The sequence below is a fragment of the Trichomycterus rosablanca genome, chromosome 25, assembly GCF_030014385.1.
Source record: "Trichomycterus rosablanca isolate fTriRos1 chromosome 25, fTriRos1.hap1, whole genome shotgun sequence".
In the NCBI taxonomy this organism is placed as follows: Eukaryota; Metazoa; Chordata; class Actinopteri; order Siluriformes; family Trichomycteridae; genus Trichomycterus; species Trichomycterus rosablanca.
The window spans coordinates 12,522,759-12,538,303 of NC_086012.1; the positions used below are offsets into that span (position 1 = coordinate 12,522,759).

At 41.2% G+C, this 15,545-nt stretch overlaps 2 protein-coding genes across 2 annotated transcripts; both read right to left on the reverse strand.

Annotated features, from left to right (window-relative positions):
* Window positions 1–1,815: 1,815 nt before the first annotated feature.
* capsla (calcyphosine-like a) lies at window positions 1,816–5,390 on the reverse strand. Its single transcript, XM_062987868.1, has 4 exons — window positions 5,099–5,390; window positions 3,532–3,709; window positions 3,228–3,437; window positions 1,816–2,043 (listed from the first exon to the last, which is right to left on the reverse strand). The coding sequence occupies exons 1-4, from the start codon at window positions 5,170–5,172 to the stop codon at window positions 1,942–1,944; spliced, it is 564 nt and encodes a 187-aa protein (XP_062843938.1). The 5' UTR covers window positions 5,173–5,390; the 3' UTR covers window positions 1,816–1,941.
* Window positions 5,391–13,523: 8,133 nt separating this feature from the next.
* On the reverse strand, window positions 13,524–15,261 carry LOC134302904 (neurturin). The gene is made up of 2 exons (XM_062988156.1): window positions 15,015–15,261; window positions 13,524–13,960 (listed from the first exon to the last, which is right to left on the reverse strand). The coding sequence occupies exons 1-2, from the start codon at window positions 15,259–15,261 to the stop codon at window positions 13,524–13,526; spliced, it is 684 nt and encodes a 227-aa protein (XP_062844226.1).
* Window positions 15,262–15,545: the final 284 nt, after the last annotated feature.

The window sequence follows — 15,545 nt, forward strand, 5'->3', positions numbered from 1 at the left end:
AAACATAACATTTTAAACTGATGCTTAGTGCAAGTGACTCATTTTGAATTGTGACCGACATCATCGCATTCGGATTAAGATCCTCATCTGTGTGTACTATCTGTGTGGAGTTTAGCATGTTCTCTCACTGCCCACATGAATGTTCTGTGATCACTTCAGTTTCCTCCAACTTTATAAAAAGCATGCAGAACATGTATTCAGACATGTATTCATACTTTAAGTAGAGGGAATGGATTGTGTTTAAGTCGACCGGGTGTATTTAAGTCGTCTGCAGTGTTCCTGTGTCTGGCTTGAGATCACTGTGACCCTGACCAGGCTGAAACACCTAGTGTAAAATAACTTTATAGAATGAAATGACCGGTGTACGGTTATTCTGGTTATTTTGAATGGAGTGACATCTTAGTACTATATACAGATTAAGATCTTCATCTGTGTGTACTATCTGTGTGGAGTTTAGCATGTTCTCTCACTGCCCACATGGGTGTTCTGTGATCACTCCAGTTTCCTCCAACTATATAAAAAGCATGCAGAACATGTATTCAGACATGTATTCATACTTTAAGTAGAGGGAATGGATTGTGTTTAAGTCGACCGGGTGTATTTAAGTCTCCTGCTGTGTTCCTGTGTTTGGCCTGAGATCACTGTGACCCTGACCAGGATAAATCAGTCACTTGAGATGAATTAATGGCTAAATGTTTTATAGTTTATTTGATATAACCCGTGTTTGTTGTGGTTGAACTGTTTCTATGACAAATGGCATGGTGGGTCAGCTTGTAGAGCGGTATATGTCCAAAAGTATTTGGACACCTGACCATAAACTTGTTGGACATCTCATTTTAAAACGAATGTTAAAATGAAACATAGCGACCACTGTGATCATTTCAGCTATAACAAAAGCCCCAAATACTTTGAAGTGCTGTGTGTTTGGGTGTTTGTGCCCATTCAGGAAAGCCTCAGTCGATGTTTCAGTTCATTCCAAACTGTTCTCTGAGACTAATGTCAGGGCTCTGTGCAGGACACGAGTTTCTTCAAACTGAGCTTTTCTTCATGTCTTTATAGAGCTTTCTTTGTGCGCAGGTGCACAGTCATGCTGAAACAAGAAAGGGCCTTCCCTAAACTGTTGCTGCAGTAATTAGACCCGTATATACTGTGTAGGTCCTGGAGAACTGAGATTAGTCCTTGCCTCTGGTCACTGTACAGTTTTTATGTATGTGTGTATGTTCTCCGTGTATTCTGGTTTGTACACATAAGGTCCAGTGTCTTCACAAAGTCAGACCCACTGCAATCCTGACCAAGATGAAGTGGTCAGTAAAAACACAGTCCATATGGGCAGTACATGCTCATTTTGTTTGTTCTTTTTGCTGCTAGTGTACTGATAGAACACAAAGTTTGTCCCTTTACTGTTTGGCTAAAGAAGCCTTTGATTTTCTGAGGACTTGTATACAATTTTATAGTGTGTCTGTGGGAATTTGTGCCCATTTAGTAAAACAAATATTCGTAAGATTAAATGGTAAGTTAAGTGGTGTACAGGTGAGGGCTTTGTGCGGCATTGGTGGGGGACACATGTGATTTGGTTGAATTACCACTAGAGGGCAGTAGAGTCTCATTTGATTATTTGAAGACCACTATCAAGGTTCCCTTGTGTGGCATTTAGCAAACGTTTTTATCCAAAGCGACCTACAGTACCTTGACAGTATAAGGTCAATTGAGGGTTAAGGGCCTTGCTCAAGGGCACAACGGTGGGGCTTGAACCAGCAACCTTCTGATTACTAGTCCAGTACCTTAATTACTAAAAGTGACCAGCTTGAGAATTGCTCCCGTAAATGCACGTTTATTAAGGCGCTGAGTTTATTAAGTCATACGTTACACTTCTAAACAAATACACAAATACAACCACATTAACAAATTAATAATAACTCATTTTGACCAATGGAGTGGAGATTACAGCTTCCATGCGTTCTGCATCATTGTGACAAAGTATTCATCAGTGTCGATAGAGGCGCTGACCCCACTGTAGTAATTCACAAACTCCTCCAGAGTGACCTGTCATAGATAAGAGACACATCAGCTCAAGAATCAAAACCTAAGGAACTGATTTAATTCTGTTTTGGATAGTTAATTGAGAGCAATTCAAGGAACATGAATTTTGCCCTTTGCCCTTTTCTCTCTATTTCCTCGGCTGCTCCCGTTAGGGAATGCGGGCGGATCGTGATCAGCATTATTGATTTGGCACAGTTTTTACACCGGATGCCCTTCCTGACACGACCCTCCCTATTTATCCGGGCTTGTGACCGGCACTACAATGCACTGGTTTATGCATCCTAGTGGCCAGGTACCTATAGGACAATTCAGTGTCTCCAATTAGCCTGGCTGCATGTTTTTAGACTGTGGAAGGAAACCCACGCAGACACGGGGAGAACATGCAAACTCCGCACAGAAAGGACCCGGACCGCCCCACCTGGGAATTGAACACGGGACCTTCTTGCTGTGAGGCGACAGTGCTACCCACTTAGCCACCGTGCCGCTTGCAATTTTGCCTTCAGTCTTCAATCTTCTGATATGACTTTGTAGCGTGTCTGTTGGAACTTGTGCCTTCACTGGCTTACAATTGCTGTTGAGGTCAATTTCTGTAGGCCAAACTGCCTTATGGACCTGCCAAAAATCCTGCAGGTTACCCGGCGTGTCACCCCAGCTTTTTTTTGTCGGCTGCTCACACATTTTTTGGGTTGCCACAGTTTCTATGCCAGATATATGCAACCCCTCTTTTTCTATCTGGGCTCGGGACCAGCACTTAGAGCACACTGACAAATGTGCCTCACAATGGCTAGGCTGTTTCGGCCATCCCTCCTTCCTAGAGATTCGAACCTTGGATCCCCAGATCTGGGTGCATGTATGTGGGAATTTGTACCCAATCAGAGAAAGAGAATTTGATCGAATGCGTAGAGGTTAGGCATTAATGTTGGACAAGAAGACCTTACTCATGGACAGCATAAAAATTCATCCTAAAGGTGTTCAGGATCTTCACTGTAGATTGTTAATTGATTAATGAGTATGAACGTGATGTAGTTCACATGTCCAGGAATATCATCCCTCCCACCCAGAAACCAGAGCTAAAGATGCTTTTTTGGTTTCTTGAGCAAGGACAAAACTGTGGGGATTTGAACCCCACAGAGACCCCTAGAATATTGTTGTTGATAATAGATCAATAGATTATATTTGACGATTACCTTTCCGTCTTTGTCATGCGGTGAGTCAAAGCTGTCGAGGAAAGAGTGGAACACTTGTTCTTCGGTCAGCTCTCCGCTCTTGAACTTTGGATGGTGTTTGCAGTTGTAGACTCCCTGTAGGTCCGCCACAGTCACCACTCCATCCTTGGTGCGGTCCAGTTTCTGGAAGGCCTGTGAGATCACATCCTTTCTGGCACTTGACATAGGGGGCTGTAGAGACATGTGATATGAGCTCACTACCATACATGATCATGTTCTGAAACATTATACAAAGTCAAAATGACCAATTTGTCTGGTCACTTACCCTTAGTTTCTCCAGAAACTCATTGAAATCAATGGTGTCACTTCCATCTTTATCCAGCATGGTGAAGATCTGCTTGGTCTTTTCCGTCTCGATTTTCACACCATACGTTTCCAGCCCCTTCTGAAACTCCTTCAGGTCCAGGCACTTACTGTTGTCATCGTCCATGATACGGAAGGTCCTGATTGCAACAACAAAAGAAAATACATTTACATTGTTAGTAGAATTTATTCACCCTGACCCAAGCTGATCAGGGTTGGTGTAGGGCACACCAACAAGGAGTAATTGGTTGACAGTTTTTAATGCATTTTTTCGTCCAATTTAGCGCAGCACATTCTCTGCTGGGGACCCCGATGGCGTCCAAAGAGGGTGTGTATATATGCCTTCCGCACACAATAGCCTTACACACTCCCTCCGACATGCGACATGTATTTAGACCCAGTGCAGGTGGTGGGAGACAGGAGGATGTTAGCCAAGCTGGCATCCATGCTGGAGAACGAATCCCACCCCATGCAGTGACAGGCGGCTTCACCCCAAATGTGGGAAAGAGCGGTACCGCAGGTCCTTCCTTCCTGCTGCTGTTAGACTGTATAAGCAGCACTGTTCCAGAAAGATCACACACACTTTAAATCATTCATAACAATGTGCAACTTTCCTCATGTGAAATTATTACAGTGCAATTATTTGTAAATATTTTTTTATTGTCATTATTGTTACACATTGTACTTCTTATTGTCTATATTTTTTGTACTGAGTGCTTTACTATTCCTTTGCTGCTGCAACAATGTGAATTTCCCCTCTGTGGGACTAATAAAGGATTATCTTATCTTATCTTATCTTATGTGCACAGTCCACCAATCACCAGTCTTATTCACCCATACTTCAGATTTGTATGTGAGTTAGGCCTTGGGTACGGGAGACACACCCTGATCTCTGCACTCCTCCACTTTCTCTACAGGCGCCCTGGGCAACCTGTGCAAGGTCCTTACACAGTGTTGATAACCCCACCCTTTGCCCACCTGGCAGACTAGACAAACAAAATTTTGTTTGCTACAGGGACTAGCCAATTATGCCTGCTTCGGGGGGCCCAGCCAACTGGTAGCAGAGCTGAGACGGTGCAGTTTTAGAATTACTTTTTAAAAATTAGGAGGGTTGTGTCAAAGGGCACATGGGCCAAATCAGGTGTCCAGACCAAAATGAGCCACTGTGGCAACCCATAGATAAACTGTTTGATCCATTACGGAGCAAATACAGACTGTCCCTTACAAGTAAACATTTAGAATGGTGGTAGTTCAGTGGATAAGGTACTGGATTGGTGATCAGAAGGTTGCTGGATCAAGCCCAACCACAACCAAGTTGCCACTGTAGGGCACCCAGGCCCATAATCCGCAATTGCTTGCAGAATTGTAAGTCGCTTTGGGTAAAAGTATCCTGTAAATACTGTAACTGTGTCAAAATTTAAATAGACTGTACACTGCACCTAATGGTACTTTTTTCCCCCTGAATTTCCCCTGTATCTCTCTGTATGCAATCTTATATGTATGCAAAAAAAAGACATGTTGCTTCTTACCTGCCCAGACCTTTAATGCCAGCTGCTCCTCTACTCAGACACTGCTGCCTCAGCTCTTCCAGTGCACTTGCCATCCTATCTTTTCCAAAATTTCCGTGTCCAGAGCTCCACTCCAGATACCACACACCAGCACGCCTCCTCAAGACTGTGTCGTTCAGTAGGGTTGCTGAAACCTTACAAACACCACAAAGCAACCTGGAGCATCTATGATTTCCCTCAGGTCAACTGCAAACAGACTGAGAAGCTTTGAAGGTGGGACGGGGAGTGCAGGTTGGCATGGGAATAAATGAGGCTTGTGGACAAACAAAAAAGTAGATACCCTAAGGGGCTCGGTTGACTTGGTAACTGAAATGCAAATATTGTAGCTGGGCAACAATACGAGCATTTACAAAACAAAACGAGACGATGATGCTTGCTTGATTTCCTGACAAAGGATAGAACTGTAAGGATTGAACTCACAGTTTTATAACAATAATCTGAATGTTTGTCTGTTGCACCACTTAGGAGCCCCCAAGAAAGTTGTGGTTGATAAACAAGACGAAACTGACCAGCCTGGTAGAGTCGAAATCGTCTGGATGACCTAAAGTTGGGTTACTGCGTTATTAAAGCTTTAAGAACTTAATAACGACCCTTTATTTTGTACAGTTTGCTGAAGTATTAATGTGGTATTAATTACCACCCAGAGATGTGTTCAAAGTGTGTTGCAACATTGGGAAAACCTGCACCAGAAGGGCGATGGATATAAAGAGTCTTTCGATTTTTTCGTTCCAGTAGTTAGCATGGCACGTTTGCCGTATTATCAGATACATTCTTGGGTGCGGTAATAACGTGTGTCTTTGATCAAACTGTAAAAAACAAATTGCATTTAACGAAGCAAGCAATATTTATGTTTATTAGTCATCAGAAAGGTTAGAATAAACCATTGCCATGAAAACAGGGCAGTTTTTTGGATATTAAATCTGGCAGCACTTAGTTTTAGATTCTCTGCCAGTGAAATGATCCTCCGCCCCAAATGGCTGTTAAATTTGGGGTAAGTCTGAAGTAAAACACGCAGCATGAAGCTCATAAAAACTGAACTTTCTAATGAAATGAGATTTCTTTAAACTGCCTTTTTAGTCACAACAATAAAACGATGTAGGAATCAGTCAGGAACAGCTATAAATAGCCATGCTGATTCGTTATTTATAATGAACAAGGCTACTACATACACACAGCAGATATAAGCTCTATGTCACTCTTACAAGACCTGACGGAAATACAATTGTTAATTTAATATCTCTTTTAATACACCGACCAGCTATATCATTAAAACCACCTTGTTTCTATACACATTGTCCATTTTATCGGCTTCACTGACCATATAGAAGCACTTTGTAGTTCTACAACTACGTACATTACTGACTGTAGTCCATCTGTTTCTCTACATGCTTTGTTAGTTCCCTTTCATGCTGTTCTTCAATGGTCAGGACTCTCCCAGGACCACTACAGAGTAAGCATTATTTAGGTGGTGGGTCATTCTCAGCACTGCAGTGACACTGACATGGTGGTGGTGTGTTAGTGTGTGTTGTACTGGTATGAGTGGATCAGACACAGCAGCGCTGCTGGAGTTTTTAAACACCTCACTGTCCCTGCTAGACCAACCAAAAAAATATCCAGCCAACAGCACCCCGTGGGCAGCATCCTGTGACCACTGATGAAGGTCTAGAAGATGACCAACTCGAACAGCAGCAATAGATGAGCGATCGTCTCTGACTTTACATCTACAAGGTGGAACAACTAGGTAGGAGTATCTCATAGAGTGGACACGGTATTTAAAACCTCCGGCAGCGCTGCTGTGTCTGATCCACTCATACAGCACAACACACACTAACACACCACCACCATGTCAGTGTCACTGCAGTGCTGAGAATGATCCACCACCTAAATAGTACATACTCTGTAGTGGTCCTGTGGAGGTCCTGACCATTAAAAAACAGCATGAAAGGGAACTAACAAAGCATGCAGAGAAACAGATGGACTACAGTTAGTAATTGTAGAACTACAAAGTGCTTCTATGTGGTAAGTGGAATTTTCTGGGGTTTTGCAAAAAATCTATAGAAAATCATAACTGAAAAAAGAAGAAAACATAATGTAAAGGAATTCTAAAACCAAAACCAGTAGTTTGTTGCTACCTGACCTGTGTATCTGACTGAACCTGCATGGCTTAACGTTCTTGAGTGTCTAGGGATGTTAAAAGTTGAATAAGAGAGAGAAAAAATCAAGGAATGAAACCATTTAACTGCAAATAAAGATCCCATTGTTAGCAAGAACAAGAACAGTTCATTTGAAGGGCAGGCTGCTTGTGCTTCAACTTCTAAAATCTAAGAGCATTTTTATGATGCTGATTTATTGGAACTATATATACAGTATTTCTTAATACCAGCATTGACCAGTCAAAGCTGAGACATGTCAGAACACCAGACAGAACACCTTCAAAACAAGGTCAAACAAATTAAATGGCGGATTACTTACACAATATATTATATTTTAAGTTCAGTGCATGTGCAGAATTTATTTTTAATATTATTATTTATAGCAAAAGCATTAAAATTGACCTTCAGATTTCTGGAAACTGACTTTTCATGCATGGTGTTCATGCAACTCATGTCATGCAGAACTACAATATGATTTGGGCAGAAATTAATAGCAATAATAAAAGTAGATTTTACTCCAGCTACTCTAACTGCAATAGATTTGACTGCAAAATATACACATTACATGCACAGTATCACCTTTAATTGGCAATAACGAGAGCTGAACCCGATTCAGTGAGATCGACTCTAATGAATCAGAGTTGACTCTTAGTTCTTAATGCCTGGAATCAATTAATTGACTCCACTTAAATAATTGACTCCTACTCGACTCCCAGGTATCGGTTTTGCACACGCATGGTTGACGACTTGCTAAATTAAATATAAAATGTGTGCACTGTAAAAAGAGAAACATTAGAGCGTTTACAAATCTTCCACAGGACTTTTAAGCTATTTAAATAAAGTTAAGTGACATTACCACGCTGTAAGTGACAAAAGTTCAACTACTGACTCTACTACTAGTGATGCCACTGCACAGAATTGTTCCCTGGCTTTTAAAAGGAGCTGTTTAACTATTTGACATTTTGTGTAATAACTGAGATGTGAAGTTAATAAAATGTTAAGTTGTAACCTTGTTTATACACTATAACGCCGTTTTATGTTAATTAATGCTGCTTTGGTTTTGGAATCGAGAAGAGTCTTTGGTGGAATCGACTCTTCGATTCGACTTAATCAAAACTCAACACCTGAACGTAGCTTTCGTTCAATTGAATACAATTCTTTAATAATAATAATAATAATAATAATAATAATAATAATTAATAATAATAATAATAATAATAATAATAATAATAATAATAAATAATAATCATAATTAATAATAAAGCAAGTAATTGTTTTGGAACTGAGTTTGTACATTTCTCTAAAAATACAATGTCATACAGTTTTTCCCCAAGTGGTCAAAATACACTTACCACTTACAACCCAGGCCTATAACCCTTATATTAATATTTTAAGGAGCATATAATTTATTTATTAGCACAAGGTTTATTTTGCTTTAGAATTGTTATCAGCTTATTGAGTAAAACAAGACCCAACAAGTTCATTTTTAAGTTTGAACACATTACTTAACTGGGTGCACATCACAATAAATTTTTTTAACTGTCATTTATAAAGTAACTGAAAATCATCATTTTAAATGATTTTGGTTTGATGCAGAGGTTGTTTAACTTCTATCCCAACTATTTAGGAATAATTTGAAGCTTATATGTTAGCCTGTGACAAATATTTAGCATTTTAGGTTAATCAGCCCATATCTGCGTGGGTTTTCTCCGGGAGCTCCGGTTTCCTCTCACGGTTCAAAGACGTGCAAGTGAGGTGAATTGGAGACATGAAATTGTCCATGACTGTGTTTGACAATAAAAACTTGAACTGATGAATCTTGTGTAACTAGTAATTACCTGTCCTGTCATGAATGTTACCAAAGTGTAAAACAAGACATTAAAATCCCAATAAAATAAAATAAATAAATAATCAGCACATTAAACATGCTTAGGAAGAAGTTGCCGGTCATCAAAGGCCTCTAGGTGTTTACGGTCTTTCTACTGCTTGTCAAAGTGGTGAAAGCAGCTCCACAAATGAGATGAAAATCATTGGACAGGATTACATAGCAAGTGAGAGAGTACGTTTTCTTTCTTAATGATTTAATGATGTGAATGCGATGACCAGGAGAAACCTTTCAGGTGCCGATAATTGGTTTCATGTGTGCAGAATTCATAAACACAAGAGACTGTATTTTTTAAACCTTTATGAGTTAGGCAGATTTTATAACCTGTTTTACTGAATTATTTACAGTAAATTGTTTATCTTGACTGTGTTAAATAAATCCCAACTGAAAAAAAATAAGGGCAGCGATTTTGTTGTAGTTACAGCACATTTACAGCCTTACAGCATTTGTCTGTAATTATTATTTACACCGATCAGCCATAACATTAAAACCACCTCCTTGTTTCTACACACTCTGTCCATTTTATCAGCTCCACTCACCATATTGTTCTATAATTACTGACTGTAGTCCATCTGTTTCTCTACATACCTTTTTAGCCTGCTTACACCCTGTTCTTCAATGGTCAGAACCCCGACAGGACCACTACAGAGCAGGTATTATTTAGGTGTTGGATCATTCTCGGCACTGCAGTGACACTGACATGGTGGTGGTGTGTTAGTGTGTGTTGTGCTTGTATGAGTAGATCAGACACAGCAGCGCTGCTGGAGTTTTTCAATTAGACACTCCTACCTAGTTGGTCCACCTTGTAGATGTAAAGTCAGAGACGATCGCTCATCTATTGCTGCTGTTTGAGTTGGCTGTTGGCTGGATGTTTTTGGTTGGTTGACTATTTTCAGTCCTGCAGTGACAGTGAGGTGTTTAAAAACTCCATACCTCATACCAACACAACACACACTAACACACCACCACCATGTCAGTGTCACTGCAGTGCTGAGAATGACCCACCACCTAAATAATACCTGCTCTGTGGTGGTCCTGTGAGTTTGATTCATTGAGAAAGAGCCAGGAAACTCCCTGGACAGGATGAGTGCTTTTATTTACTGCACTGAACACACTGTAGTTTATTTTTTGTATTCACTGGTTTACTTTTGAATGAACCCATCCCTTGCATGATTAATGTGCTTTTTGTCCATGTTTAAACATTTTCTCCTTTGGAAAATGTTTTGCGTTCAATCTGGAATCCTCAATAGAAGCATGGTGTCTATTAACTGAGGGAAAGTTCTTGGATCTGCTGACGTCCGTACTGATTTAAATCAGCGCCAAGTGTCTTGGTGCAGATACTAGATATCACCTTAAAAAAAACCTACTTGGAATACACACCTCTCTGGGATGGCTTTTTTAAAATGTTTATCTAAACTCACAGAAAAGGGTTTTAAACAGTGATTCTCTGCAGCGAGAGCATTCCTGTGAGCCCTGTGTATTTATCCGTGTTTATTATCTTTTCGTTAGGGATGAAGTAGTCACCCATCCGTTTGCAATCTGCAGTCCGTGTGGCTTGGATTAAACAGGAATAGGAACACTTGGGGCGTAGATGAAAAGGAAAACACTCAATCTTTTCGGGTAAAGCTGAGTATGTTTATTCAGCAGTTACTTAAGAAGATGAATTGTTAAAAATGTCATTTTGGCACAAGTATATTTCATTTTTAAATAAATACGTCCTTGTCTCCCTTTGGTCTAAAGTATCTAAATAAATATACGCTCCGTGTTTATTTTAATAAATATTGATTATTCACAATAAGGATGCACTGCATCAACATTCAAGCTGCTGGTATGGAAAATATGAGCCAGCGGTAAACTATGTAAATAGGTTAAACAGGGTGAAGCTACTTATACGTGTTTCAGTTTTTCTTTACATGATGTACACAATGAATTTGACATGAAACAAAACATTTCTTGTACATTACATTAGCATAAAGATCCTATTTCACAATAATATGTCATACTGCTCCATATAAAGCACTTAAAATCAAATCATTGCCTGACAAAGGATACAAAATATAAATATAATAAAATACATAGTGTCATTTATGAGAATGTAAAATAGATTATGAAATCTACTTGCTTTATTTTCTCCATGCAGTATTTTTATTGAATGCTGCTGTAAAAACGTATATATATTAGCACATGAAAACCTCTTTATTGTTAAGTACTGTCTGTAGAATGATCTTCCTATATTGGCATATTATTCTTTTAGGAATTTAATGCTTATATTGAGTAAAAACAAGGACACACACACACACACACAAAACTACCACTACAGTGCCAGTAGCTTCCTTTAGTGGAGACACTTTTGTCTGTTATGCCTGGTTCACACTACACGACTTTTGCCCTGATTTTCGCTCGCCGACTGGTCAGCGCTAGATTTGCCGGCTCGGGAGCAACTCGGCGTTCGCTTGGCGATCGAAACTCGGCTCTCAATCACCATGTGTGAACTACCCAACGACTCGATCCGACCAAAGCGAGATTTCTAGCATGTCAGATATCTGGATCTGAGTTGCCCGACTGGCAATGAGTGCTATGTCGAACAGCCAATGAGAACGCAAGATACGGTGTGAGGGGAAACGCAGGGAGAAGTTGTAAATAGGTGGGACAGGGGAATAATATACAGTAGTTTGTCAGAATGCATACAAGTTTTACGGTATTTCTGACCTGATCGTTCTCTACAAAACATAACACCAACGTTGTATTGCAAAAATATTTATTAACCTCCAACTCACCATAGAACAATCATAGCCAAATCCACTCAGATTTTTGGACGTGGTGTCATTAAACCCCTCATCACTTCTCGCGTTTGTTTTCGTGACAAAACGTAGTTTGGGAGACCAGAGAAGCTCGTCTGCGATTCCGGTTGGTGATAGATGGTGTAGTGTGCAACCCCCTATTGCCGATCAGTCGTGTAGTGTGAAATGCACATCGACACTCCCGATTACAAGAGATCCAGTTGTGTAGTGTGAACTTGACATTAGATGTGAATGAGTTACATACCAGGTCTGTGTGTTGCTTCATACCAATAATACGTACACTGTACTGAAATTCAACCTAGAGATTCAGAGATCCTAACATACTCCTACATACAGGACGGGTATTGAGGGGGCTTTTTGACATATAGTATATGGGGGGGGGGGGGGGGGGGGGTATGGTGAATGCAGAGCTGTGATGGATTGACACACTGTCCAGGGTATTCCTGCATTGCGCCCATTGTTTCCTTCTGGAACCAGACCTGCCGTGACCCTGTTCAGGATAAAGTGGATGATGAAAAGGAAACGAATCATGATGTTTATGCAGATTTATGCAGCTAACAGGCCATGTAACTATATACTGTATGTACTATAGACTGTACTTGTTCAGTCTCTGCTTTCTGTACTGGCTAACTGTAACAGTCTTTCTTAACACAACTGGCAAATTTGAATATGATAATCATTAAACAATTACAGGCCATGATCTCTGATATTTATTGCCTTTCTTAAGTATGAGTTAAGTTTTCCGTTAAGTGTCGGTGCATGTTGATATGTACAGTATCTGACCTGAAAAACAATGTCCATCAATGACCTTAAGGGAATAGGGCAGCTGTAGCCTAGTGGTTAAGGTACTGGACTTGTAATCAGAAGTATGTCGGTTCAAGCCCCACCTCTGCCAGGTTGCCATTGTTGGTCCCTTGTGCAAGGCCCTTAAGCCTCAATTGCTTAGATTGTATACTGTCATAGTAATGTAAGTCGCTTTGGATAAAAGCGTCTGCTAAATGCCGTAAATGTAAATGCAGCTAGATTCAATAGATTTATTTCTATTCCAGACATAAATGAGGTAGTAACGTTTAACTTCATACATTTATATTCAAAAAGCATCTGTGAAAAAGACGATTCTGTACAATGCCTCTGGTCTGCAGAACCTCTGTCCGTATGGAAGTCAGTTGTAGTAAATTCATCTAGGATTTAAATCATTGCAGGTGTGGTCGCCACTGTCTTTGAAAGATCGTATAAGTTGTATTTCAGGACCGAAAGTGATAGCTGTGAGAGCCATGAAGTGTGATGACACACTTCCAGCCCACCTTCCAAACTTCCAGAGGGTCAAACACAACATTCCAGTCTACAGCTTGAATTATGAACCACATGAACTCACGTCCGCATGCTTTCATGGTTATGGCTTTGACCTTCCGCTCATAGCATGGTGGTAACTGTATCCTCTCTTTTACAACACGTCCGTTCCCTTGGAGAGTTGTTTGACCTTGGTGGCCTCATTCGCCACACACTTCGGTGCTTCCATCACATTTCTCAGTCGTTCCCCTGCCGCGTCATACGCAGCCGCACTTTTTGGCCGTCACATTCCGGATTGTATAGAACTTTGATTTATTGTCCAAAAAAGACATGTTCTTCTCGTATTTGGTGGGTCGGCAACAGGGGCTGTATCGTCCCCTCTCCCTCTTCGACCTGCCCTCGTCGGTCGGACAGCCTCTGTCGCCGGACGCATCGTTCAAGCGCATGTGCTCCAGCACCAAGTCGTAGTTGCGCCGCGTAACCGTGCACCTCCCGCTGCAGTAACGGAAGTGCACGGTCTCGTCGCTTTCGTAGCCCAGGCCCAGCTCGCTTACTGTCAGGACCACCTCGTGCAACGAGCATTCGTCTCTGTCTCTTTTCTCCCGCTTCGTCCTCCTTCCCACTTTCCTGTCCACCAGAGACCCGATCACCTTCTCCAGCTCGCTCTCTGTAAAGCTCTGAAACAGGTAGGAAACTGAAAGAGCAAAACAAAACAAATGAATTAGGTCTTTGTACCATAGCCATAACATTAAAATTACCTCCTTGTTTCTATACTCACTGTCCATTTTATCAGCTCCACTTACAATATAGTTCTACAATTACTGACTGTAGTCCATCTGCTTCTCTGAATACTTTTTTAGCCCCCTTTCACCCTGTTCTTCAATGGTCAGGACCCCCACAGAGCAGGTATTATTTAGGTGGTGGATCATTCTCAGCACTGCAGTGACACTGACATGGTGGTGGTGTGTTAGTGTGTGTTGTGCTGGTATGAGTGGATCAGACACAGCAGCGCTGCTGGAGTTTTTAAATACCGTGTCCACTCACTGTCCACTCTTTTAGACACTCCTACCTAGTTGGTCCACCTTGTAGATGTAAAGTCAGAGACGATCGCTCATCTATTGCTGCTGTTTGAGTTGGTCATCTTCTAGACCTTCATCAGTGGTCACAGGACGCTGCCCATCAGGCGCTGTTGGCTGGATATTTTTGGTTGGTGGACTATTCTCAGTCCAGCAGTGACTGTGAGGTGTTTAAAAACTCCAGCAGCGCTGCTGTGTCTGATCCACTCATACCAGCACAACACACACTAACACCACCACCATGTCAGTCCATGTCACTGCAGTGCTGAGAATGATCCACCACCCAAATAATACCTACTCTGTAGTGGGGGTGTGGGGGTCCTGACCATTGAAGAACAGCATGAAAGGGGGCTAAAAAAGTATGTAGAGAAACAGATGGACAACAGTCAGTAATTGTAGAACTGCAAAGTGCTTCTATGTGGTAAGTGGAGCTGATAAAATGGACAGTGAGTGTAGAAACAAGGAGGTGGTGATAATGTGAAGTAATTTTTTTGGTGCATTCTGCTTGAGGAACGCACGTCACTCCTGAAATTCTGCTGGATTTCTCAATGCTGTTGTGCTAGTTAACCCACAGTTTATGGACATGGTGCTACATGAATGTGCCCAGTGACACCCTAATCCTCCACTTTAATTCAAATTCAAATAAAATAGCATCAAAAATGTTGATCTTACAGTCTGACAGTAGAGAGCCCATGTCGTCGGTCGATCTAGCCACCCGGCGAAGACCCAGTGGTTTGGGCGACGACGAAGACGATAATGGTGCTGGTGCTTGTGCTGTTGACGAAGGATTCTGAATTAGAGACGCTGTCGAGGACCAGGGGTTAAAGGACCCGGCAGGTATCACGATCATGGCGAGCAGGAGTGAGAGACCAAGGCTAAGAAGTACGACGGCAATAATGGCCCTTTTCCATAACTTCATCTTAGAATGACGTGGAGCATTGAAATTCTACAAGACAGAAAGCAAAAGCAGAAAAGATTTCATGAAGCCTCGTTGTTTACTTAACCCTTTAATGCGCCACCAAGAAAATAATGTTTAAAAATGATTTCTTTGCATTTCTAGTTTCTTTATTTTTTATGCAGTAATAAATTCAGGGGAAAAACATATACATAGAACATGAAAACGTGCTCACCTAATCCCCTTATCCCTCCCTCCCCGTCTTCATCCACTTTCCTTTAACCCAAACCGTTATCAGGCAAGGTCCC